Source organism: Oncorhynchus nerka, linkage group LG17 (genome assembly GCF_034236695.1).
Source record: "Oncorhynchus nerka isolate Pitt River linkage group LG17, Oner_Uvic_2.0, whole genome shotgun sequence".
NCBI lineage: Eukaryota > Metazoa > Chordata > Actinopteri > Salmoniformes > Salmonidae > Oncorhynchus > Oncorhynchus nerka.
The window spans coordinates 9,769,655-9,795,771 of NC_088412.1; the positions used below are offsets into that span (position 1 = coordinate 9,769,655).

Below are 26,117 nucleotides of genomic sequence, written 5' to 3' on the forward strand. Positions count from 1 at the left end.
TCCTCCAGGGCCTTCTCCCTGTAGTTCTCGTGGACCAGTAGAACCTCTTGTAGAACAGCCATGAGATCCTCCAGGGCCTTCTCCCTGTGGTTCTCGTGGACCAGTAGAACCTCTTGTAGAACAGCCATGAGATCCTCCAGGGCCTTCTCCCTGTGGTTCTCGTGGACCAGTAGAACCTCTTGTATATCAGTCATGAGATCCTCCAGGGCCTTCTCCCTGTGGTTCTCGTGGACCAGTAGAACCTCTTGTAGAACAGCCATGAGATCCTCCAGGGCCTTCTCCCTGTGGTTCTCGTGGACCAGTAGAACCTCTTGTATATCAGTCATGAGATCCTCCAGGGCCTTCTCCCTGTGGTTCTCGTGGACCAGTAGAACCTCTTGTAGAACAGCCATGAGATCCTCCAGGGCCTTCTCCCTGTGGTTCTCGTGGACCAGTAGAACCTCTTGTAGAACAGCCATGAGATCCTCCAGGGCCTTCTCCCTGTGGTTCTCGTGGACCAGTAGAACCTCTTGTATATCAGTCATGAGATCCCCCAGGGCCCTCTCCCTGTGGTTCTCGTGGACCAGTAGAACCGCCATTAGTTGTGCTGTGTCATTAGATCCTCCAGGGCCCTCTCCCTGTGGTTCTCGTGGACCAGTAGAACCTCTTTGATGGCACTCTGCTGGAAGCCCATCTCATTGAACTGAGCCAGGAGCTGCAGGAATTCACCAGCCTGGAATAACAATTCATTATGGAGTGGTATTAAACAAAATGTCATTAACGTTTGCAACATTTTGCATTTATGGGCTGGTTTCCCCTAGTCTTGCAATAAAGATCCTCAATGGAAAAACGATTATTTAACCTTTAACTAGGCAAGTCACTTATTAAGAACAAATTCTTATTCACAATGACGGGCCTACCAAAAGGCCTCCTTCGGGGACGGGGGCTGGGATTAAAAATAAATCAAACACACATCACAACAAGAGAGACAACACATTATATGGTACAGTCAACAGCACAAAGGGCAAGAAGGTAGAGGAGACAATACTTCACGCAAAGCAGCCACAACTGTCAGTAAGAGTGTCCATGATTGAGTCTTTGAATGAAGAGATGGAGATAAAACTGTCCAGTTTGAGTGTTTGGAGGAGCGAGCCAGGGACGTGTGTGCTTTGGGGACCTTTAACAGAATGTGACTGGCAGAACGGGTGTTGTATGTGGAGGATGAGATCTGCAGTAGATATCTCAGATAGGGGAGAGTGAGGCCTAAGGTTTTTTTTATAGATAAGCATCAACCAGTGGGTCTTGCGATGGGTATACAGAGATGACCAGTTTACAGAGGAGTATAGAGTGCAGTGATGTGTCCTATAAGAAGCATTGGTGGCAAATCTGATGGCCGAATTGTAAAGAACATCTAGCGGCTCGAGAGCACCATTACCTGCTGATCTATAAATTATGTCTCCATAATCTAGCATGGGTAGGATGGTCATCTGAATCAGGGTTAGTTTGGCAGCTGGAGCGATTACGATAGAGCAGGTATTCTCAAACTGGGGTTTCACAATGTCGTCGGGGGTACACCAAATAAAAATGTGATTCACATTTATTTTTAAGTGTAAAAATAATATATATATTTATTTTTTTACATTTTCGTGAGTTTTTTTCCCGCTCGCCTGAGTAGCCTCGTTTCACTGCCAAAAATAAAATTAAAACCAACTAGTGTTGTCAAATAATTAACATCCAATCACATTAACCGTTACTCTCTCGCGGGATTTTCACTAATGGTCCGTGTGTAGCCAAACATAGCTACTGCTCGTTCCGTGTACTCTAAAATTGATAAAAGGTAAGGCCCGCGTCCATAGAGACACATAACAGCTCTACTGGTAGCACTGCTACTAGTACTACACCTGCACCTGTCAACGACACAAGTTGTTATGCTTCCACGAGAACATCCAATGCTAGCATCAGTAATTGTACATTTGTTGTTAGCCCAGCTAGCATGGACACTGACAGTTGTGAATCTGATGCAGTCGAAGAGCTATACTGCCCCCTTACCCGGGAAAGCACCGGACAACAGACAGGGATGTTGGACCATCGTCGAAGAGGCGCAAATATGATGAGAACTACATTTATTTGGGGTTCACTTATATTGGGAACAGTGTCTTTCCTCAGCCACAGTGTGTTATATGTGCAAAAGTACTATCTCCACAACTCAATGAAACCAGACATTTAGAAAGAAAACATGCCAATTTGAAAAATAAGCCACGGGAGTTGTTTGAGTGAGAATTAAGACGAGTTCCGAGTAGTAAGACCTGTATAAAAGCAACAGATGCCATTAATAAGAAGGGGCTAGAAGTGTTTTATATGGTGAGCTACCGAGTGGCTAGGACAGGCAAGCCCCATACTACTGTGGAAGACTTAATTCTTCCTGCTACCGCAGATATGGCTGGGACGATGCTGGGGGAAAAGGCTCCAAAAAAACTATACAGACAATGTCTTCGTCAAACAACACTGTTTCACGACGCATCAGTGACATGGCAGGAGATGTTGTACAGCATTAAACACAAAATCCAGGTAGGGGCCAACCGAGTATAAGACTCTTATCATCTGCATATAAATGGACGAGAGAGCTTCCTACTGCCTGAGCTATGTTGTTGATGTAAATTGAGAAGAGCGTGGGGTCTAGGATCGATTCTTGGGGTACTCCCTTGGTGACAGGCAGTGGCTGAGACAGCAGATTTTCTGACTTTATACACTGCGCTCTTTGAGAGAGGTAGTTAGCAAACCAGCCAAAGACCCCTCAGAGACACTATTAAAAGCTTTGGCCAAGTCAATAAAAATATCAGCACAACATCGATTAGAATCGTGGTGACATGACTGAGGACCTTTAAGGTTGCAGTGACACATCCATAACCTGAGCGGAAACCAGATTGCATACCAGAGAGAATATTATAGACATCAAGAAAGCCAGTCAGTTGATTATTGACAAGTTTTTCCAACACTTTTGATAAACAGGGCAAAATAGAAATTGGCCTATAACAGTTAGGATCAGCTTGATCTCCCCCTTTAAATAAAGGATGAATTGTGGCTGCCTTTCAAGCAATGGGAACCTCCCCAGAGAGGAGAGACGGGTTAAAAGGTTGGAGGTAGACTTGGCGACGATAGGGGCAGCAACCTTAAAGAAGATGTTTTTTGGGGTCAAGTTTGAGGAGCTCCTTTAGCCCCTCGGTCTCAGTGACTGCAGGGAGAAACTTTGTAGCGGGGCAGGGGAAAAGAGGGAGGAGCATCGGGGATAGTCGCATTAGAAGGGGAAAAGAGGGAGGAGCATCGGGGATAGCCACATTAGAAGGGGTGGGAGATGAGGAAATGTTGGATGGGCAAGGAGGCATGGCTGAGTCATGTAGGAATCCTGACTTAATTAAGTGGTGATTAAAGGGCTCAGCCATGTGCTTCTTGTCAATAACAACCACATCATCAACATTAAGGGACACAGGCAGCTGTGAGGAGGAGGGTTTATTCTCCAGGTCTTTAACCATTTTCCAGAACTTCTTGGGGTTCGACCCACAGAGAGAGAACTGCTCCTTAAAGTAACTAACTTTGGCCTTCCGATAGCCTGAGTGCACTTATTTCTCATACTCATTCTGAGTACGTGTGTGCCGAGCCTTTCGCCAAATGTAATTCTTAAGGTGGAGTAACTCTGCAAGATCATGGTCGAACCAGGGGCTGAACCTGTTTTTAACTCTCATTTTCTTCATGGGGGCGTGTTTGTTAACAATACCACTGAAAATAAATAAAAATAAGGTCCAAGGGTCTTCGACAGAGGGGATCAAGCTGATTCTATACCATTTTACAGAGGCCAGTTCATGAAGGAAGGCTTGCTCATTAAAGTTGTTTAGCAAGTGTCTATGACAAATCAGGACAGGTCGTTTCACTGAGCAGCTGTTAGAGAACACAGGCTGTAAAACAGTGATCACTAAGGTCATTACAGAAAACACCAGACTGATACCTATCAGGATTATTTGTGAAGATAACATCGAGGAGAGTAGCCTTTTCTATTGAAAGTGCTTTTTGTCCAAGACCAGGTTTAGGCTTCTAGATTTAATCGGATCAAGCAATAGCAGACACCTGCATAATGGATGTTGTGATGTAGGATGTGGAACTATCAAATCGGTGAGCAGCTGCTATTATGTCATTGTCACGAAGCCACACCCGCCCCAGTGTAGGCTATATAAATATTCTCAAATTGAAAAATCATGAAATTAAATGATGAGGATTTGTATCATCCTAATCGAGTCATGGATCACATCTCACATTCCAGTGTTCAAACGTGTAAACAAGGCTGCATGGGATTTATGTTAATGCGACTCATGGCAGCCAATGTCTGCTTTCGGTATGGATTTGACAATTGCCATCCCGCCGAAACATTCGCTATGCTTTTTACTCTTAACTATTTAATTAAACTCTGTATTTAACAAGTTGACCAAGGTCTTAGTTTTGTCCTCACACGCCACTTTGTTTTTTTAATTATTAAACTGTTACACCCCGAACACATTATCTAGACATTTGCAGGACCCAGTGTGGTTTTCCTGGAATTTGAGCTGCTTAGAAAACGAAGTCGCTGGTGAAAATGTATTGGTCGATGGTTGCGGGGTTATTTCTAAATTGCACCGCGGCCGCCATGTCATTTCTCTTTAAAAATATATATAATTCACTGTCACCTGCTGCTGACTGTCAGGCAGTGAGGCAGGCTGTTGCAGAGTGCGTAAGTGATGGGGTGAATGTGTGTGTGTGTTGAGAGAGCACTTGAGTCATTTGAGCGAGAGGAGAGGGAGAAGCACGCCGTGACAACTTTTTACCAGTTGTAGGTAATTAGGCTATTTAGATTGTCATTATGGAGACTCCTATTTACAACCCTTTTTCCATAAAACATATTAATACGCTAGAACTGACGCACATCAACAAATAATGGAGACAGAGCGCTGGAAAACGACTGGGCGCAGTACATAAATTCCCTCTGAGGTGGATTAAACAGCATTCTAATGTTGACTTTGCTTAAAGAAAACGGTATCAAGCGAAGTGTTTTATTTATGCTCCGTTCTTGGGTTTTGGGGGCTTTCCGAGTGGAATTTTTTTAAATTGAAGTTATGGAACTCCCACGCTTGGTTCTTTTTATGGGGAAAAGTGCTGAACGAAACTGACATTAAATGTGGAGAATGACACATTTGCCTCCGTTGGCCATCAAGTAGCTTATTCATTTATATGCCATTGTAGGCTACCATTTGATACAATACATATGTTGAAATGAAGATATCACTGGAGTCATTGCAAATCAATTTGTGTAGCCTACCTTGAGTTGGCAAAACACTTGAATAAATAGCCTATAACTTCAGTTTGTTGTTGTAGCCTTGTGTTATTATGCAATAATTAATGGCATGTTTAGTTAATTACATGGGAAGTTATCCAAGCTTAATCACATTTGCCGATCAGTTGTTAGAACGCATTAGATCGAAGGTAACAGTAGTCAGATTAGGCTACAGGTAAAAACTTATTTAAAAAACCAAATTTAAACACTGGCTGTTGTTGACAAGCATATTCAGTTCATATACATATCATTAATATTTTATTCAGTGATTGAAATTATGACCCCATCAGTAGCCTATTCCAGCAGCACTTCAATCGCCTAGCCTAGCTATTCATGTTGAATAAATGATTATGTTCATTTGAACTAAGCAAGCTGCTAAATCTTTTCAGTTCACATCTAGCCTAAATCTTGTCTAGGCCACTGCAGGCTATCTGAAGTTAGATGTAGAGTCCTATCAGGGGCTATAGGTTCCCTGCCTTTATCTAAGCAAGCCATGGCAAAATTGAATTACAATCATAAACCCAGATTTTTTTATCTGTAGCCTATTGAAATAAGAAGTCCATCTTGCAAATGGGACATTTACAACGGTTTGCAATCTTAACATCTGGAACATAATAAAGCACAATTGCCAGAAAATAGCAAACATTTCAGAGATTTAGAAATTCTCTGTCCAACTTTTATCACTCAAACTCTGTTGGATATATATATATATATATATATATATATAGTTATGCACATGCGCAAAGGGGATTTATTTACAATTATAAACCTGGTTCGAGCCCTGAATGCTGATTGGTTGAAGGCTGTGGTATATGAGACCATATACCAGGGGTATGACAAAAAAATGACTTCTTATTGTTCTCTTTACATTGGTAACCAGTTTATAATAGCGATAAGGCACCCCGGGGGGTTGTAGTATATGGCCAATATACCACGGCTAACGGCTGTATCCAGGCACTCCGTGTTGTGTCATGCATAAGAACAGCCCTTAGCAAAGTGCCTGGATCAATCAATCAAATGTATTTACAAAGCCTGTGGTATATTGGCCATATACCATACCCCTGTGTGCCTTATTGCTTAATCATAGCAGTCAAGTGAGTTAAATCGCCCTCCTTTGATGGAAAATGATCTGGCGAGTTTAATAAGGGCAAATGATCTGGCGAGTTTAATAAGGGCAAATGATCTGGCGAGTTTAATAAGGGCAAATTGATCTGGCGAGTTTAATAAGGGCAAATGATCTGGCGAGTTTAATAAGGGCAAATGATCTGGCGAGTTTAATAAGGGCACATGATCTGGCGAGTTTAATAAGGGCAAATTGATCTGGCGAGTTTAATAAGGGCACATGATCTGGCGAGTTTAATAAGGGCACATGATCTGGCGAGTTTAATAAGGGCAAATGATCTGGCGAGTTTAATAAGGGCAAATGATCTGGCGAGTTTAATAAGGGCAAATTGATCTGGCGAGTTTAATAAGGGCACATGATCTGGCGAGTTTAATAAGGGAAAATGATCTGGTGAGTTTAATAAGGGCAAATTGATCTGGCGAGTTTAATAAGGGCAAATGATCTGGCGAGTTTAATAAGGGCAAATGATCTGGCGAGTTTAATAAGGGCAAATGATCTGGCGAGTTTAATAAGGGCAAATGATCTGGCGAGTTTAATAAGGGCACATGATCTGGCGAGTTTAATAAGGGCAAATTGATCTGGCGAGTTTAATAAGGGCACATGATCTGGCGAGTTTAATAAGGGCACATGATCTGGCGAGTTTAATAAGGGCAAATGATCTGGCGAGTTTAATAAGGGCAAATGATCTGGCGAGTTTAATAAGGGCAAATTGATCTGGCGAGTTTAATAAGGGCACATGATCTGGCGAGTTTAATAAGGGCAAATGATCTGGCGAGTTTAATAAGGGCAAATTGATCTGGCGAGTTTAATAAGGGCAAATGATCTGGCGAGTTTAATAAGGGCAAATGATCTGGCGAGTTTAATAAGGGCAAATGATCTGGCGAGTTTAATAAGGGCAAATTGATCTGGCGAGTTTAATAAGGGCACATGATCTGGCGAGTTTAATAAGGGAAAATGATCTGGTGAGTTTAATAAGGGCAAATGATCTGGCGAGTTTAATAAGGGCATATTGATCTGGCGAGTTTAATAAGGGCACATGATCTGGCGAGTTTAATAAGGGCACATGATCTGGCGAGTTTAATAAAGGCACATGATCTGGCGAGTTTAATAAGGGCAAATTGATCTGGCGAGTTTAATAAGGGCACATGATCTGGCGAGTTTAATAAGGGCAAATGATCTGGCGAGTTTAATAAGGGCAAATGATCTGGCGAGTTTAATAAGGGCAAATGATCTGGCGAGTTTAATAAGGGCAAATGATCTGGCGAGTTTAATAAGGGCAAATGATCTGGCGAGTTTAATTAGGGCAAATGATCTGGCGAGTTTAATAAGGGCAAATGATCTGGCGAGTTTAATAAGGGCACATGATCTGGCGAGTTTAATAAGGGCATATTGATCTGGCGAGTTTAATAAGGGCACATGATCTGGCGAGTTTAATAAGGGCACATGATCTGGCGAGTTTAATAAGGGCAAATGATCTGGCGAGTTTAATAAGGGCAAATTGATCTGGCGAGTTTAATAAGGGCACATGATCTGGCGAGTTTAATAAGGGCAAATGATCTGGCGAGTTTAATAAGGGCAAATGATCTGGCGAGTTTAATAAGGGCAAATGATCTGGCGAGTTTAATAAGTGCAAATGATCTGGCGAGTTTAATAAGGGCAAATGATCTGGCGAGTTTAATTAGGGCACATGATCTGGCGAGTTTAATAAGGGCAAATGATCTGGCGAGTTTAATAAGGGCACATGATCTGGCGAGTTTAATAAGGGCAAATTGATCTGGCGAGTTTAATAAGGGCACATGATCTGGCGAGTTTAATAAGGGCACATGATCTGGCGAGTTTAATAAGGGCAAATTGATCTGGCGAGTTTAATAAGGGCACATGATCTGGCGAGTTTAATAAGGGCACATGATCGGGCGAGTTTAATAAGGGAAAATGATCTGGCGAGTTTAATAAGGGCAAATGATCTGGCGAGTTTAATAAGGGCAAATGATCTGGCGAGTTTAATAAGGGCAAATTGATCTGGCGAGTTTAATAAGGGCAAATTGATCTGGCGAGTTTAATAAGGGCACATGATCTGGCGAGTTTAATAAGGGAAAATGATCTGGCGAGTTTAATAAGGGCAAATTGATCTGGCGAGTTTAATAAGGGCACATGATCTGGCGAGTTTAATAAGGGCACATGATCTGGCGAGTTTAATAAGGGCAAATGATCTGGCGAGTTTAATAAGGGCAAATGATCTGGCGAGTTTAATAAGGGCACATGATCTGGCGAGTTTAATAAGGGCACATGATCTGGCGAGTTTAATAAGGGCAAATGATCTGGCGAGTTTAATAAAGGCACATGATCTGGCGAGTTTAATAAAGGCACATGATCTGGCGAGTTTAATAAGGGCAAATGATCTGGCGAGTTTAATAAGGGCACATGATCTGGCGAGTTTAATAAGGGCACATGATCTGGCGAGTTTAATAAGGGCACATGATCTGGCGAGTTTAATAAGGGCAAATGATCTGGCGAGTTTAATAAGGGCAAATGATCTGGCGAGTTTAATAAGGGCAAATGATCTGGCGAGTTTAATAAGGGCAAATGATCTGGCGAGTTTAATAAGGGCAAATGATCTGGCGAGTTTAATAAGGGCAAATTGATCTGGCGAGTTTAATAAGGGCAAATTATCTGGCGAGTTTAATAAGGGCAAATTATCTGGCGAGTTTAATAAGGGCAAATTGATCTGGCGAGTTTAATAAGGGCAAATGATCTGGCGAGTTTAATAAGGGCAAATTGATCTGGCGAGTTTAATAAGGGCACATGATCTGGCGAGTTTAATAAGGGCAAATGATCTGGCGAGTTTAATAAGGGCAAATGATCTGGCGAGTTTAATAAGGGCAAATGATCTGGCGAGTTTAATAAGGGCAAATTGATCTGGCGAGTTTAATAAGGGCACATGATCTGGCGAGTTTAATAAGGGCAAATGATCTGGCGAGTTTAATAAGGGCAAATTGATCTGGCGAGTTTAATAAGGGCACATGAGCTGGCGAGTTTAATAAGGGCAAATGATCTGGCGAGTTTAATAAGGGCAAATGATCTGGCGAGTTTAATAAGGGCACATGATCTGGCGAGTTTAATAAGGGCACATGATCTGGCGAGTTTAATAAGGGCACATGATCTGGCGAGTTTAATAAGGGGCAAATGATCTGGCGATTTAATAAGGGCACATGATCTGGCGAGTTTAATAAGGGCACATGATCTGGCGAGTTTAATAAGGGCAAATGATCTGGCGAGTTTAATAAGGGCACATGATCTGGCGAGTTTAATAAGGGCAAATGATCTGGCGAGTTTAATAAGGGCACATGATCTGGCGAGTTTAATAAGGGCAAATGATCTGGCGAGTTTAATAAGGGCAAATGATCTGGCGAGTTTAATAAGGGCAAATGATCTGGCGAGTTTAATAAGGGCAAATGATCTGGCGAGTTTAATAAGGGCAAATTGATCTGGCGAGTTTAATAAGGGCAAATTATCTGGCGAGTTTAATAAGGGCAAATTGATCTGGCGAGTTTAATAAGGGCACATGATCTGGCGAGTTTAATAAGGGCAAATTGATCTGGCGAGTTTAATAAGGGCACATGATCTGGCGAGTTTAATAAGGGCAAATGATCTGGCGAGTTTAATAAGGGCAAATGATCTGGCGAGTTTAATAAGGGCAAATGATCTGGCGAGTTTAATAAGGGCAAATGATCTGGCGAGTTTAATAAGGGCAAATGATCTGGCGAGTTTAATAAGGGCAAATGATCTGGCGAGTTTAATAAGGGCAAATTGATCTGGCGAGTTTAATAAGGGCACATGATCTGGCGAGTTTAATAAGGGCAAATGATCTGGCGAGTTTAATAAGGGCAAATGATCTGGCGAGTTTAATAAGGGCAAATTGATCTGGCGAGTTTAATAAGGGCAAATGATCTGGCGAGTTTAATAAGGGCAAATTGATCTGGCGAGTTTAATAAGGGCAAATTGATCTGGCGAGTTTAATAAGGGCAAATTGATCTGGCGAGTTTAATAAGGGCACATGATCTGGCGAGTTTAATAAGGGCAAATTGATCTGGCGAGTTTAATAAGGGCACATGATCTGGCGAGTTTAATAAGGGCAAATGATCTGGCGAGTTTAATAAGGGCACATGATCTGGCAAGTTTAATAAGGGCAAATTGATCTGGCGAGTTTAATAAGGGCACATGATCTGGCGAGTTTAATAAGGGCAAATTGATCTGGCGAGTTTAATAAGGCCAAATGATCTGGTGAGTTTAATAAGGGCAAATTGATCTGGCGAGTTTAATAAGGCCAAATGATCTGGCGAGTTTAATAAGGGCAAATGATCTGGCGAGTTTAATAAGGGCAAATGATCTGGCGAGTTTAATAAGGGCACATGATCTTTTCTCATGTCATAACTCGCAATAATTATTATTTTGAGGATAACCTCATTTTGCTTCTAACGCCGTTACGAGTTACTACGATATTCCTTCTATAATTGGCTCAATAATGCTATGGAAAAAGGCTTTATTGGCTAAATTTGGCAACTCTCTTGCTGTGAAAAAAAAATGGGGCTACTTTTCAAGTCTTTTGGGCGGCGTTTGAGCGGTCATTAGGTGAGAATTTTTAGCTAGACCTGGCAACCCTGGCAGGACCTCCTCCGCCCTACACCTCCCCCCAAATAAGAAAAAGCTAAGTCACATTATACCTTCTCCCTAGCTCTCTGAGGTCTCTACTCCACCGGCTACGGGGTCTGAGCCTCCGAAGCCTCCCACCACTAGCTCTGACTAATTGAAAACACTAGTCATTGACAACTCCATTGCCCGCAATATGAGAATACAAAAATATCATACATTGTTTACCAGGGGGCAAGGCTACCAACGTAAAGGCTAATCTGAAGATGGTGTTGGCTGAGGCTAAAACTGGCGGTGTTGATGGTACAGGGATATTGTTATCCACGTCAACACCAACAATGTTTGGATGAAACAGTCAGAGGTCACCAAGCGCAACATAACTTCAGAGTGTAACTTAGCTAGAAAGATGTGTTGGCATCAAGTAATTGTCTCTGGCCCCCTCCCATTTAGGGGGAGTGATGAGCTCTACAGCAGTCTCACAACTCAATCGCTGGTTGAAAACTGTTTTCTGACCCTCCCAAAAGATAGAATGTGTAGATTACCTGCCCTCTTTCTGGGATTCCCCCACAAACAGGACCAAGTCTGGCCTGCTCAGGACTGACGGACTCCATCCAAGGTCAAGGGCCTTTCTCATCTTATTTATCAACATAAACAGGACTCTAACTCCTATAGTTCCACAATGAGATAGGGTGCAGGCCAGGCAGCAGGCTGTTAGCCAGCCTGCCAGCTTAGTGGAGTCTACCACTAGCACAGTCAGTGTAGTCAGCTCAGCTATCACCATTGAGACCGTGTCTGTGCTTCGATCTAGGTCGGTCAAAACTTAACATGGCGGTGTTCACCTTAGAAATCTCACTGGAATAAAGACCTCCATTTCCTGTCATTATTGAAAGAGATTGTGATAATATCTCACATTTCAAAATAGGACAAATTAATGTTAGATCCCTGACTTCTACTTAACGTTAGATCACTCACTGCCAAGGTAGTTATAGTCAGTCATAATCACTGACCATAACCTTGATGTGATTGGCCTGACTGAAACATGGCTTAAGCCTGATGAATTTACTGTGTTTAATGAGGCCTCTCCTCCTGGTTACACTAGTGATCCCTATGCATCCCGCAGTCGGAGGTGTAGCTAATATTTCTGAAAGAAAATTTCAATTGACAAAAAAAATACTTTCATCTTTTAAGCTTCTAGTCATGAAATCTATTTAGCATACTTAATCACTTTGAATTCCGATTGGATCTTGTAGTAAATATGAGATCATATTAACATTTTTGGTGACTTCAATTTTCACATGGAAAATTCCACAGACCCACTCCAAAAGGCTTTGGGCGTCACCACTGACTCAGTGGGTTTTGTCCAACATGTCTCCGGACCTACGCATTAACACAGTCATCACGCTGGATCTAGTTTTGAGAGGTGGATGAAATATTGTCGATATAAATGTTTTTCCTCATAATCCTGGACCACCATCTTCTTATGTTTGCAATCGCAACAAATAATCTGCTCAGACCCCAACCAAGATTATCAAAAGCTGAGCTATAAATTCTCAGACAACACTAAGATTCCGAGATGCCGTTCCAGACTTCCACCACCTACCCAAGGACGTCGGAGTACAAAAATCTGTTAATCACCTAACAGAGTATCTCAATTCAACTTTGCATAATACCCTAGATGCAGTCGCACTTCTAAAAACAAAAAACATTTGTCAAAAGAAATTACCTCCCTCCTATACAGAAAATACCCGAGCACTGAAGCAAGCTTCCAAAAAATTGGACTGGAAATTGCGCTCCACCAAAATGGAAGTCTTCTGACTAGCTTGGAAAGACAGTTCTGTGCAATATCGAAGAGCCCTCACTGCTGCTCGATCAGCCTACTTTTCCAACCTGATGGAGGATAAAAACAATCCAACATGTATTTTTTGCTGCCTACTGAACCCTATTCCAACTAAACTACTGAAAGAGCTGCTTCCTGTGCTTGGCCCTCATATGTTGAACATAATAAACGGCTCCCTGTCCTCTGGATGTGTACCAAACTCACTAAAAGTGGAAGTAATAAAAGCCTCTCCTGAAAAAGCCAAACCTTGACCCAGATCTTTTTTCAAACTATTGGCCTATATCGAATCTCCCATTCCTCTCAAAAGGTTTTGAAAAGGCTGTTGCGCAGCAACTCACTGCCTTCCTGAAGACAACTAATGTATACGAAACGCTACAGTCTGGTTTTAGACCTCATCATAGTACTGAGACCACACTCGTGAAGGTGGTAAATGACCTTTTAATGGCATCAGACCGAGGCTCTGCATCTGTCCTCGTGCTCCTAGACCTTAGTGCTGCTTTTGATACCATCGATCACCACATTCTTTTGGAGAGATTAGAAACCTTAATTGGTCTACACAGACAAGTTCTTGCCTGGTTTAGATCTTTATCTGTCAGAAAGTTATCAGTTTGTCTCTGTGGATGGTTTGTCTTCTGACAAAGTTCTGTTTTAGGAACACTATTGTCTTCACTATACATTCTACCTCTTGGTGATGTCATTCGGAAACACAATGTAAACTTTCACAGCTATTTGGACGACACACAGCTGTGGATTTCGATGAAACATGGTGAAGCCCCAAAATTGCCTGCCCTGGAAGCCTGTGTTTCAGACATAAGGAAGTGGATGGTGGCAAATGTTTTACTTTTAAACTCGGACAAAACAGAGATGTTAGTTCTAGGTTCCAAGAAACAAAGAGATCTGCTGTTTGATCTGACAATTAATCTTGATGGTTATGCAGTCGTTTCAAATAAAACTTTGAAGGACCTCAGCGTTACTCTGGACCCTGATCTATATTTTAACGAACATATCAATAATATTTCAAGGGCAGTTTTTTTCCATCTTCGTAAAATTGCAAAAACCTGAAACGTTTTGATGCAGAAAAGCTAATCAATGCTATTATCACTTTTAGATTAGACTACTACAATGCTATACTCTCTGGGCTACCTGGATAAAGCACTAAATAAACTTCAGTTAGTGCTAAGTACGGCGGCTAGAATCTTGACAAGAACCAAAAGATTTGACTCGCTACATTGGCTACCAACATGTTTTAAGCAGACCACCATCGTCCCTTTGCCCAAGAACACTAAGGTAACCTGCCTAAATGACTACCAACCCGTATCACTCACATCTGTAGCCATGAAGTGCTTAGAAAGGCTGGTCATGGCTAACATCAACACCATTATCCCAGAAACCCTAGACCCACTCCAATTTGCATACCGCCCCAACAGATCCACAGATGATGCAATCTATATTGCACTCCACACTACCCTGTCACACCTGGACAAAATAAACACCTATGTGAGAATGCTATTCATTGACTACAGCTCAGCGTTCAACACCATAGTGCCCTCAAAGCTCATAACTAAGCTAAAGACCCTGGGATGAAACACCTCCCTCTGCAACTGGATCCTGGACTTCCTGACGGGCCACCCCCAGGTGGTAAGGGTAGGTAACAACACATCTGCCTCAACACGGGGGCCCCTCAGGGGTGTGTGCTCAGTCCCCTCCTGTACTCCCTGTTCACGCATGAATGCACAGCCAGGTATGGCTAGACTCCAACACCATCATTAAGTTTGATGACACAATAGTGGTAGGCCTGATCACCAACAACGACGAGACAGCATTAAATGAGGAGGTCAGAGACCTGGCCAAGGGGTGCCAGGACAACAACCTCTCCCTCAACGTGATCAAGACTAAGGAGATGATTGTGGACTACAGGAAAAAGAGGACAGAGCACATCCCCATTTTTATCGACAGGGCTGTAGTGGAGCAGGTTGAGAGCTTCAAGTTCCTTGGTGTCCACATCACCAACAAACTAACATAGTCCAAGCACACAAAGACAGTCATGAAGAGGGCACAACAAAAAAAAAAAAAACCTATTCCTCCTCAGGAGACTGAAAAGATTTGGCATGGGTCCTCAGATCCTCAAAAGGTTCTACAACTGCACCAAGGCACTACAGAGGGTAGTGCGAACGGCCCAGTACATCACTGGGGCCAAGCTTCCTGCTATCCCGGACCTCTATACTAGGCGGTGTCAGAGGAAGGCCCTAAAAATTGTCAAAGACTCCAGCCACTCTAGTCACAGACTGTTCTCTCTGCTACAGCACGGCAAGCGGTACCAGAGTGCCAAGTCTAGGTCCAAGAGGCTTCTAAACAGCATATACCCACAAGCCATAAGACTCCTGTACATCTAATCAAATGACTACCCAGACTATTTGCATTGACCCCCCCTTTACGCTGCTGCTACTCTCTGTTATTATCTATGCAAAAGTGACTTTAATATCTCTACCTACATGTACATTAGTGCAAAAAAGTATTTAGTCAGCCACCAATTGTGCAAGTTCTCCCACTTAAAAAGATGATAGAGGCCTGTAATTTTCATCATAGGTACACTTCAACTATGACAGACAAAATGAGAAAAAAAATCCAGAAAATCACATTGTAGGATTTTTAATGAATTTATTTGCAAATTATGGTGGAAAATAAGTATTTGGTCACCTACAAACAAGCAAGATTTCTGGCTCTCACAGACCTGTAACTTCTTCTTTAAGAGGCTCCTCTTAAAGAACGAACAATGCCTTTTCCAGCATGATGGAGCACCTTGCCATAAGGCAAAAGTGATAACGAAGTGGCTCGGGGAACAAAACATCGATATTTTGGGTCCATGGCCAGGAAACTCCCCAGACCTTAATCCCATTGAGAACTTGTGGTCAATCTTCAGGAGGCGGGTGGACAAACAAAAACCCACAAACTCTGAAAAACTCCAAGCATTATGCAAGAATGGGCTGCCATCAGTCAGGATGTGGCCCAGAAGTTAATTGACAGCATGCCAGGGCAGATTGCAGAGGTCTTGAAAACACTGCAAATATTGACTCTTTGCATCAACTTCATGTAATTGTCAATAAAAGCCTTTGACACTTATGAAATGCTTGTAATTATACTTCAGTATTCCATAGTAACATCTGACAAAAATATCTAAAGACACTTGAAGCAGCACACTTTGTGAAAATTAATATTTGTGTCATTCTCAAAACTTTTGGCCACGACTGTATATAGCCTCGCTATTGTTATTGTACTACTGCTGTTTAATTATTTGTTACTTTTATTTCAAATTTTGTACTTAACACTTATTTTTTCTTAAAACTTCTTTAAGCATTGTTGGTTAAGGGCTTGTACAGTAAGCATTTCACGGTATTCAGAGCATGTGACAAAATACAATTTGATTTGATTGAATCAAGCCCTATTCAATCCACATCACAGACGTTCAGCTCTACGGCGTGTTGGAAATGGAAAGGCTTTAGCGGAGACTGCATTCAAGGTAAACGCTGCTTATGTCGGCGCGCAATCGGAAAAATACCTTTACATTTATATAATGGAATCTGTAATGCGTCAGCTTGAATAGGGGCGGCAAGTAGCCTAGTGGTTAGAGTGTAGGGGCGGCAAGTAGCCTAGTGGTTAGAGTGTAGGGGAGGCAAGTAGCCTAGTGGTTAGAGTGTAGGGGAGGCAAGTAGCCTAGTGGTTAGAGTGTAGGGGCGGCAAGTAGCCTAGTGGTTAGAGTGTAGGGGAGGCAAGTAGCCTAGTGGTTAGAGTGTAGGGGAGGCAAGTAGCCTAGTGGTTAGAGTGTAGGGGAGGCAAGTAGCCTAGTGGTTAGAGTGTAGGGGCTGCAGGGTAGCCTAGTGGTTAGAGTGTAGGGGCGGCAAGTAGCCTAGTGGTTAGAGTGTAGGGGCGGCAGGGTAGCCTAGTGGTTAGAGTGTAGGGGCGGCAAGTAGCCTAGTGGTTAGAGTGTAGGGGCGGCAGGGTAGCCTAGTGGTTAGAGTGTAGGGGCGGCAAGTAGCCTAGTGGTTAGAGTGTAGGGGCGGCAGGGTAGCCTAGTGGTTAGAGTGTAGGGGAGGCAAGTAGCCTAGTGGTTAGAGTGTAGGGGCGGCAGGGTAGCCTAGTGGATAGAGTGTAGGGGCGGCAAGTAGCCTAGTGGTTAGAGTGTAGGGGCGGCAAGTAGCCTAGTGGTTAGAGTGTAGGGGCGGCAGGTAGCCTAGTGGTTAGAGTGTAGGGGCGGCAAGTAGCCTAGTGGTTAGAGTGTAGGGGCGGCAAGTAGCCTAGTGGTTACAGTGTAGAGGCGGCAGGTAGCCTAGTGGTTAGAGTGTAGGGGCGGCAAGTAGCCTAGTGGTTAGAGTGTAGGGGCGGCAAGTAGCCTAGTGGTTAGAGTGTAGGGGCGGCAAGTAGCCTAGTGGTTAGAGTGTAGGGCGGCAAGTAGCCTAGTGGTTAGAGTGTAGGGGCGGCAAGTAGCCTAGTGGTTAGAGTGTAGGGGCGGCAAGTAGCCTGGTGGTTACAGTGTAGAGGGCGGCAGGTAGCCTAGTGGTTAGAGTGTAGGGGCGGCAAGTAGCCTGGTGGTTAGAGTGTAGGGGCGGCAAGTAGCCTAGTGGTTAGAGTGTAGGGCGGCAAGTAGCCTAGTGGTTAGAGTGTAGAGACGGCAAGTAGCCTAGTGGTTAGAGTGTAGGGGCGGCAAGTAGCCTAGTGGTTAGAGTGTAGGGGCGGCAAGTAGCCTAGTGGTTAGAGTGTAGGGGCGGCAAGTAGCCTAGTGGTTAGAGTGTAGGGGCGGCAAGTAGCCTAGTGGTTACAGTGTAGAGGCGGCAGGTAGCCTAGTGGTTAGAGTGTAGGGGCGGCAAGTAGCCTAGTGGTTAGAGTGTAGGGGCGGCAAGTAGCCTAGTGGTTAGAGTGTAGGGGCGGCAAGTAGCCTAGTGGTTAGAGTGTAGGGGCGGCAAGTAGCCTAGTGGTTAGAGTGTAGGGGCGGCAAGTAGCCTAGTGGTTAGAGTGTAGGGGCGGCAAGTAGCCTAGTGGTTACAGTGTAGAGGCGGCAGGTAGCCTAGTGGTTAGAGTGTAGGGGCGGCAAGTAGCCTAGTGGTTAGAGTGTAGGGCGGCAAGTAGCCTGGTGGTTAGAGTGTAGGGCGGCAAGTAGCCTGGTGGTTAGAGTGTAGGGCGGCAAGTAGCCTGTGGTTACAGTGTAGAGGCGGCAGGTAGCCTAGTGGTTAGAGTGTAGGGGCGGCAAGTAGCCTAGTGGTTAGAGTGTAGGGCGGCAAGTAGCCTAGTGGTTAGAGTGTAGGGGCGGCAAGTAGCCTAGTGGTTAGAGTGTAGGGGCGGCAAGTAGCCTAGTGGTTAGAGTGTAGGGCGGCAAGTAGCCTGGTGGTTAGAGTGTAGGGGCGGCAAGTAGCCTAGTGGTTAGAGTGTAGGGGCGGCAAGTAGCCTAGTGGTTAGAGTGTAGGGGCGGCAAGTAGCCTGGTGGTTAGAGTGTAGGGCGGCAAGTAGCCTAGTGGTTACAGTGTAGAGCGGCAGGTAGCCTAGTGGTTAGAGTGTAGGGGCGGCAAGTAGCCTAGTGGTTAGAGTGTAGGTGCGGCAGGGTAGCCTAGTGGTTAGAGTGTAGGGCGGCAAGTAGCCTAGTGGTTAGAGTGTAGGGCGGCAAGTAGCCTAGTGGTTACAGTGTAGGGCGGCAGGTAGCCTAGTGGTTAGAGTGTAGGGGCGGCAAGTAGCCTAGTGGTTAGAGTGTAGGGGTGGCAAGTAGCCTAGTGGTTAGAGTGTAGGGGGCAAGTAGCCTAGTGGTTAGAGTGTAGGGGCGGCAAGTAGCCTAGTGGTTAGAGTGTAGGGGGGCGGCAGGGCCTAGTGGTTAGAGTGTAGGGCGGCAAGTAGCCTAGTGGTTAGAGTGTAGGGGCGGCAAGTAGCCTAGTGGTTAGAGTGTAGGGGCGGCAAGTAGCCTAGTGGTTAGAGTGTAGGGGCGGCAAGTAGCCTAGTGGTTAGAGTGTAGGGGCGGCAAGTAGCCTAGTGGTTACAGTGTAGAGGCGGCAGGTAGCCTAGTGGTTAGAGTGTAGGGGCGGCAAGTAGCCTAGTGGTTAGAGTGTAGGGGCGGCAAGTAGCCTAGTGGTTAGAGCGTTGGACAAGTAACCGAAAGGCTGCAAGATCGAATCCCCCCAGCTGACAAGGTAAAAATCTGTCGTTCTCCCCCTGAACATGGCAGTTAACCCACTTTTTCTAGGCCGTCATTGAAAATAAGAATTTATTCTTAACTGACCTGTCTAGTCAAATAAAGGTAAAAAAAATAAAAAATTATAATAAATAGAGCCCTTCGTCTGTGTCAGGGAAACCTGGCCCAATACTTTCACAGCAAAAAATTGCAGTTGCTTTGATATTATGGAGTGATATTAGCAGCAACAGAAATGGAATTCAAATTCAATCATTTAGAATATGTATTGACAAGCTCACCTTGCTCTACGTATTGACAAGCTCACCTTGCTCCACTACGTATTGACAAGCTCACCTTGTTCTACGTATTGACAAGCTCACCTTGTTCTACGTATTGACAAGCTCACCTTGCTCTGCGTATTGACAAGCTCACCTTGCTCTGCGTATTGACAAGCTCACCTTGCTCTACGTATTGACAAGCTCACCTTGCTCTGCGTATTGACAAGCTCACCTTGCTCTCACAGTTCTGGAACATCTCCATGGCCTCCTCCACCTGAGCCTCTTCGTAGCCCAGCGCACACAGACGGTCGCTGGCAACCAGGTAACTCAGGATCTGTGAAGGAAAACCTTAGAGGTGAATATGACAGAAGTGGTGAACAAGTACAATATAAAAACATGGTCTTGTTAAATCTATTTACATCTCTGGGTTAAATGCAGTAGGTAGGTAGGTGGCACCGCAATAGGGCAATAGGTAGGTAGGTAGGTAGGTGGCACCGCAATACGGCAATAGGTAGGTGGCACCGCAATACGGCAATAGGTAGGTAGGTAGGTGGCACCGCAATACGGCAATAGGTAGGTAGGTAGGTGGCACCGCAATACGGCAATAGGTAGGTAGGTAGGTGGCACCGCAATAGGGCAATAGGTAGGTAGGTAGGTGGCACCGCAATAGGGCAATAGGTAGGTAGGTGGCACCGCAATAGGGCAATAGGTAGGTAGGTGGCACCGCAATAGGGCAATAGGTAGGTAGGTAGGTGGCACCGCAATAGGTAGGTAGGTAGGTGGGTAGGTGAATGGGTAGGTAGGTGGCACCGCAGTAGGTAGGAGGGTAGGTAGGTAGGTGAATGGGTAGGTAGGTGGCACCGCAGTAGGTAGGTAGGTAGGTAGGTGGCACCGCAGTAGGGCAATAGGTAGGTAGGTGGCACCGCAGTAGGTAGGTAGGTAGGTAGGTGAATGGGTAGGTAGGTGGCACCGCAGTAGGTAGGTAGGTAGGTAGGTGAATGGGTAGGTAGGTGGCACCGCAGTAGGTAGGTAGGTAGGTAGGTAGGTGAATGGGTAGGTAGGTGGCACCGCAGTAGGGCAATAGGTAGGTAGGTGAATGGGTAGGTAGGTGGCACCGCAGTAGGTAGGTAGGTAGGTAGGTAGGTAGGTAGGTGAATGGGTAGGTAGGTGGCACCGCAGTAGGGCAATGAGGGTAGGTGGGTGGCACCGATGGGGCAATAGGTAGGTAGGTGAATGGGTAGGTAGGTGAATGGGTAGGTAGGTGGCACCGCAGTAGGTAGGTAGGTAGGTAGGTGAATGGGTAGGTAGGTGGCACCGCAGTAGGGCAATAGGTAGGTAGGTGAATGGGTAGGTAGGTGGCACCGCAGTAGGTAGGTAGGTAGATGAATGGGTAGGTAGGTGGCACCGCAGTAGGGAAATAGGTAGGTAGGTGGCACCGCAGTAGGGCAATATGTAGGTAGGTGGCACCGCAATAGGTAGGTAGGTGGGTGGGTGGGTAGGTAGGTGGCACCGCAGTAGGGCAATAGGTAGGTAGGTGGGTGGGTGGGTAGGTGGCACCGCAATAGGTGGGTAGGTGGGTGGGTGGGTAGGTAGGTAGGTAGGTAGGTAGGTAGGTAGGTAGGTGGGTGGGTGGGTGTGTAGGTAGGTGGGTAGGTAGGTGGGTGGGTGGGTAGGTGGGTGGGTGGTAGGTGGGTAGGCGGGTAAGTAGGTGGATGGGTAGGTAGGTAGGTAGGTGGATGGGTAATAGGTAGGTAGGTGGTACCGCAATAGGTAGGTAGGTAGGTAGGTAGGTAGGTAGGTAGGTAGGTAGGTGGGTGGGTGGGTAGGTAGGTAGGTGGGTGGGTAGGTAGGTAGGTAGGTGGCACCGCAATAGGGCAATAGGTAGGTAGGTGGCACCGCAATAGGGCAATAGGTAGGTAGGTGGGTGAGTGGGTAGGTAGGTAGGTAGGTAGGTGAATGGGTAGGTAGGTGGCACCGCAGTAGGTAGGTGAATGGGTAGGTAGGTGGCACCGCAGTAGGGCAATAGGTAGGTAGGTGGCACCGCAGTAGGTAGGTAGGTAGGTGAATGGGTAGGTAGGTGGCACCGCAGTAGGTAGGTAGGTAGGTGAATGGGTAGGTAGGTGGCACCGCAGTAGGGCAATAGGTAGGTAGGTGAATGGGTAGGTAGGCGGCACCGCAGTAGGTAGGTAGGTAGGTAGGTGGGTGGGTGGGTAGGTGGCACCGCAATAGGTGGGTAGGTGGGTGGGTAGGTAGGTAGGTGGGTGGGTAGGTAGGTAGGTAGGTGGTGGGTGGGTGGGTGTGGTAGGTGGGTGGGTGTGTAGGTAGGTGGGTAGGTGGGTGGGTAGGCGGGTAAGTAGGTGGATGGGTAGGTAGGTAGGTAGGTGTGTAGGTAGGTGGGTGGGTGTGTAGGCGGGTAGGTAGGTGGATGGGTAGGTGGGTAGGTAGGTGGATGGGTAATAGGTAGGTAGGTGGTACCGGAATAGGGCAATAGGTAGGTAGGTAGGACCGCAATAGGGCAATAGGTAGGTAGGTAGGTAGGTAGGACCGCAATAGGGCAATAGGTAGGTAGGACCGCAATAGGGCAATAGGTAGGTAGGTAGGTAGGACCGCAATAGGGCAATAGGTAGGTAGGACCGCAATAGGGCAATAGGTAGGTAGGACCGCAATAGGGCAATAGGTAGGTAGGACCGCAATAGGGCAATAGGTAGGTAGGTAGGACCGCAATAGGTAGGTAGGTAGGTAGGACCGCAATAGGGCAATAGGTAGGTAGGTAGGTAGGACCGCAATAGGGCAATAGGTAGGTAGGTAGGACCGCAATAGGGCAACAGGTAGGGGTTGTCGTCATGTCACAGGATGGGTAAGTAAAACTACCTGTTGTGGGTTGCGGTGGCCAGTCTTCTGCAAAGCCAGGATGGCAGTGTGTAGAGGGTAGCCCTGCTCAGTGATGGCCTCCAGTAGCTCTCTCTCTTCCTGACTTAGGGCCGTCAGCAACTCTGCAGATGAGTCACAGCCAATGCCGTGTGAGCTACGCGGACGCAGAGTCTAACAGGAAGAATAGTGACAGGCTAGAGTAAGGTTAAGTAGCCTGGGTTGGGTTTTAGTTTACTTCCTGAATTGACCAACAAAACAAAACACTCACACTTGTCTTTCCATAGTAGCACTGACTGATGTTAACTATTTTATTGAGGGGAAAAGTACTTACTATAAGTGTGAAATGTTACATGTATGTTGATAACCAACTAAGTTGATCTGGATAAAATGTCAAATGTAGCCCAAGGTGTAATTGAAATGGAATTGATCCCATCCCCACATTACAACCGTATAAGGTGTCTGTCCAGTCTATCACAGAGCAGAGGGATGTCATGTTTTGACATAACAACAACACTAGCCACACAGACCTGGGAATAGGCTATACTTACAGTCTGCCTGTTGTTCTTGATTTCAGGGCCAGCTGAAGAGGGTCGTTGTGGGGTCACAGAGTTTTTTTTTCCCGTTGACCACAAAGAACGCTGTCTCTTTCTGCTATAGTGCCTCTGATCGCCATGGCACTGGGGACTGCTAGCCTCGCCATGGCACTGGGGACTGCTGGCCTGACCATGGCACTGAGGGCTACTGGCCCGCACAAAAGACTCTTCCAGGCCAGAGGACGATGACACCTGCTGCTGGCTTCTGAAAGCCTTCCTGCAGGGCCTCTGATCGCTATGGCACTGGGGACTGCTAGCCTGACCATGGCACTGGGGACTGCTGGCCTGACCATGGCACTGGGGACTGCTGGCCTGACCATGGCAAAGTGGGCTGATGGTACACCCCTGCTCCTGTTTGAGCCCGGTGAATGACCCTTGCCTCCTGCAGTCCAGGACGGAGGAAGAGTTGGCCCTCCTGTTGCGACCCTGGTAGCCTCGACCTCCAGTGGAAGGCTGGTTAGAGTGGTGATGAGCCAACGAAGAGCCTGAAGATCCAAGATGGTGGTCTTTGACTCTGGATAATGGGTGTTTTGGTGCAGAGCTTTGCGACCATGGCCGTTCACCACCAGTGGAAGGCTGGTTAGAGTGGTGATGAGCCGAGGAAGATCCTGAAGATCCAAGATGGTGGTCTTTGACTCTGGAAAATGGGTGTTTTGGTGCAGAGCTTTGCGACCGAGGCCGTTCACCACCGTGATAGGCTCCACGTTGTGTCTTTGAGTCTGAGGCGTTATCTTCAGTGGAGGAGCCCTCGTCGTCTTCTGAGTAGCCAGCTTCGTCTTCCGAGTCGGAGACCATTAACTTGATTTTTCGGTGGCTATGCTGGCAGCGGTGGTGGGGGTGGGGTTGAGGGTGGTGGTTAAGGTGACGTGTGTCCACAGAGCTTAGGCTGTGGCTCCTTGGTCGGAGGGCAGAGCCCCGCAGATCACTGTTCCACCTTAAATAAAATCAAACTTTATTTACAGTGCATTTAAAACTACAACACTTTACAGTAAAACGATAGAAATTAAGACAGCACAAACAAATCTGGGACCCAGGCTAAATTCGTGTGATTAAACATTTAATTATTTTAGAGAATAAAAGAGATAAAAGAAGAACACAAAAACACCTGCTGGCCGAGCGACTCTCCTGGGGACTGGAGAACATGAGCCAGTACGGAGGACAGGATGGGGGCGGGGCATCCCAGGGTCGGTAGCATCCTCCATGGAGCGCAGACATCACCCAGTTCTCTAAGGTGAACTCATACTGAAGAAGAACACTTTTTTTTGGTCCATTGTTGTCAGTTTAAGTGTCTTGCTCAAAAGGTACAATGGCAGGATTTAAAAAAAATAGGCTACCTAGAATCCCACCAAATATGTTTTTGTTGGACTCGGCAATCGAACCCTGCGCTTCAGTTGCTGGCCCAACTATAATATTTTTTATTGATTTATTTTTATTGATTTAACTAGGCAACTCAGGTAAGAACAAATTCTTATTTACAATGACAGCCTACCCCGGCAAAACCCGAACCCGAACGACACTGGGCAAATTGTGTGCCACACTATGGGACTCCCAATTTCGGCCGGTTGTGATACAGCCGAACCAGGGTCTGTAATCACGCCTCTAGCACTGAGATGCAGTGCCTTAGACCGCTGCGCCATTGGGGAGCCCCATATCTAGGGTACCTGCCAGCATTATCACAAAACAATATCGCATAGCCTGCCATAGCCATGTAACTAACCTCAGTGTCTTGTAGTATCTGGAGGTGGTCTGGTATGGTGAACTCTGGGGCCGTAACCAGCTCTATCTCTCCTCCCAGGGGCCCCAGCTCCTGTAGTGGCCCCAGAGGGCTCTTAAAGGGAACCTCCTCTAGACTGGTCATCCTGTCTGTATACCCAGAACAAGAAAACCCACACACCCATACATTTACACAGAAAACTCAGGGAACAACATGAAGGCACACGCGCACGTACATTTAAATAAACAACACACACACATTTAAATATACAACACACAAACACACATTTAAAGAAAACAACACACACAGTCACAGGCACGCACGCACACAAAGATGCGCGAGCGCACACACACACACACAGCATAGGACAAAGCTAGAGTAGTACTCAATTCCTTGGCGAAATTAATTGAAAAAAACAAATTCTGTCAGGTGAATGTTATGATGCCAGTGAAGGCAGCAATCAATAGTAATCGATGGCAGTTATCTTAAATTGATCACACAATTTTTTTTGCATTTTTCACAGGCAGTACTCACTCACCTCCCCTTTTGAATAGTGTTGTCTCGCCAGTCCACCGTGTGTGTGTAAAGTGTTGACAGGACAGGTGTACGCTGAATGACTTATATCTGGATAAATAGCCTAAGTATCAACACACAAGCTAATTCTCTTGATCACTTATAAGCCCCTGTCCTGTCTGACATCATCAGATGTGCTGTTGTTGACACCCTCATTACTGAGAGCTACCCTTGGATGGAGTGGAAACCATGAAGGGAAATGAGGATACCTAGTCAGTTGTAAACCTGAACGTATTCAACTGAAATGTGTCTTCCACATTTAACCCAACCCCTCTGAATCAGAGAGGGGGGGGAGGGTACCTGGGGGGGGGCTACCTTTAATGATGTACAGAGCATTTGGAAAGTATTCAGACTCCTTCCCTTTTTACACATTTTGCTACGTTGCAGCCTTATTCTAAAATGGATTCAATTGTTTTTTCCCCCCTCATCAATCTACACACAATACCCCATTATGACAAAGCAAAAACAGGTTTAGATGTTTTTTTTTTTAATTGCTAATTTATTTAAAAAATCATATTTATATAAGTATTCAGATAGTTTTGGGATGGAACCCAGGATGTATATATCTATGATGGTTTATTTTCCAGGGAGGGGTGTCATGACGTTGGCCTGGGGGGGTATACAGGATCTCTTTAACTATTCTTATTTAACCAGCCTGGTAACAGTATGTGTGCATTATGTGACATTTGAGAGATTTATCAACATTTCCTGGAATTCAACATAGTTTAAAAAGGGATTTTGAATTCCTTCTCAGCAAAACACCATTTTCACACTATAGCCCGGTTTCCTGTAATCTCCATTTAACATGCTGTTTAGTCTAGAACTAAAAGGCAAGTCTGGGAAACCAACCCCATTGATTTACCCAACCTCCAGTTCTTGGCAATGTCTTCCTGGAAAGTAACAGGGAGTCCGAGGGAAGGAGAGGATTAGAGAAATGCTGATGTGTTGAGAAACAGGAACATGTTGTACAACACACTTTCAACACAGAGATTACACAT

General features: G+C 45.4%; 1 protein-coding gene across 1 annotated transcript; it reads right to left on the bottom strand.

The window, feature by feature from the left end:
* Nucleotides 1-484: 484 nt before the first annotated feature.
* On the bottom strand, nt 485-25,159 carry LOC115144678 (filaggrin-2-like). The gene is made up of 7 exons (XM_029685688.2): nt 25,085-25,159; nt 24,550-24,695; nt 23,938-24,074; nt 22,788-23,766; nt 22,240-22,410; nt 19,601-19,702; nt 485-712 (listed from the first exon to the last, which is right to left on the bottom strand). Exons 2-7 carry the CDS (start codon nt 24,688-24,690, stop codon nt 578-580), a joined length of 1,665 nt encoding a protein of 554 aa, XP_029541548.1. The 5' UTR covers nt 24,691-24,695; nt 25,085-25,159; the 3' UTR covers nt 485-577.
* Nucleotides 25,160-26,117: the final 958 nt, after the last annotated feature.

What these genes read in the sequence shown, in the direction of transcription:
- LOC115144678 (XM_029685688.2), bottom strand. Translation starts at nt 24,690, where the DNA reads ATGACCAGTCTAGAGGAGGTTCCCTTTAAGAGCCCTCTGGGGCCACTA. An exon ending in AGATACTACAAGACACTGAG is followed by an intron (nt 24,075 to 24,549) that starts GTTAGTTACATG and finishes GTTCTTCTTCAG; the next exon opens with TATGAGTTCACCTTAGAGAA. An exon ending in TCCAGAACTGTGAGAGCAAG is followed by an intron (nt 713 to 19,600) that starts GTGAGCTTGTCA and finishes TTGTTATTCCAG; the next exon opens with GCTGGTGAATTCCTGCAGCT.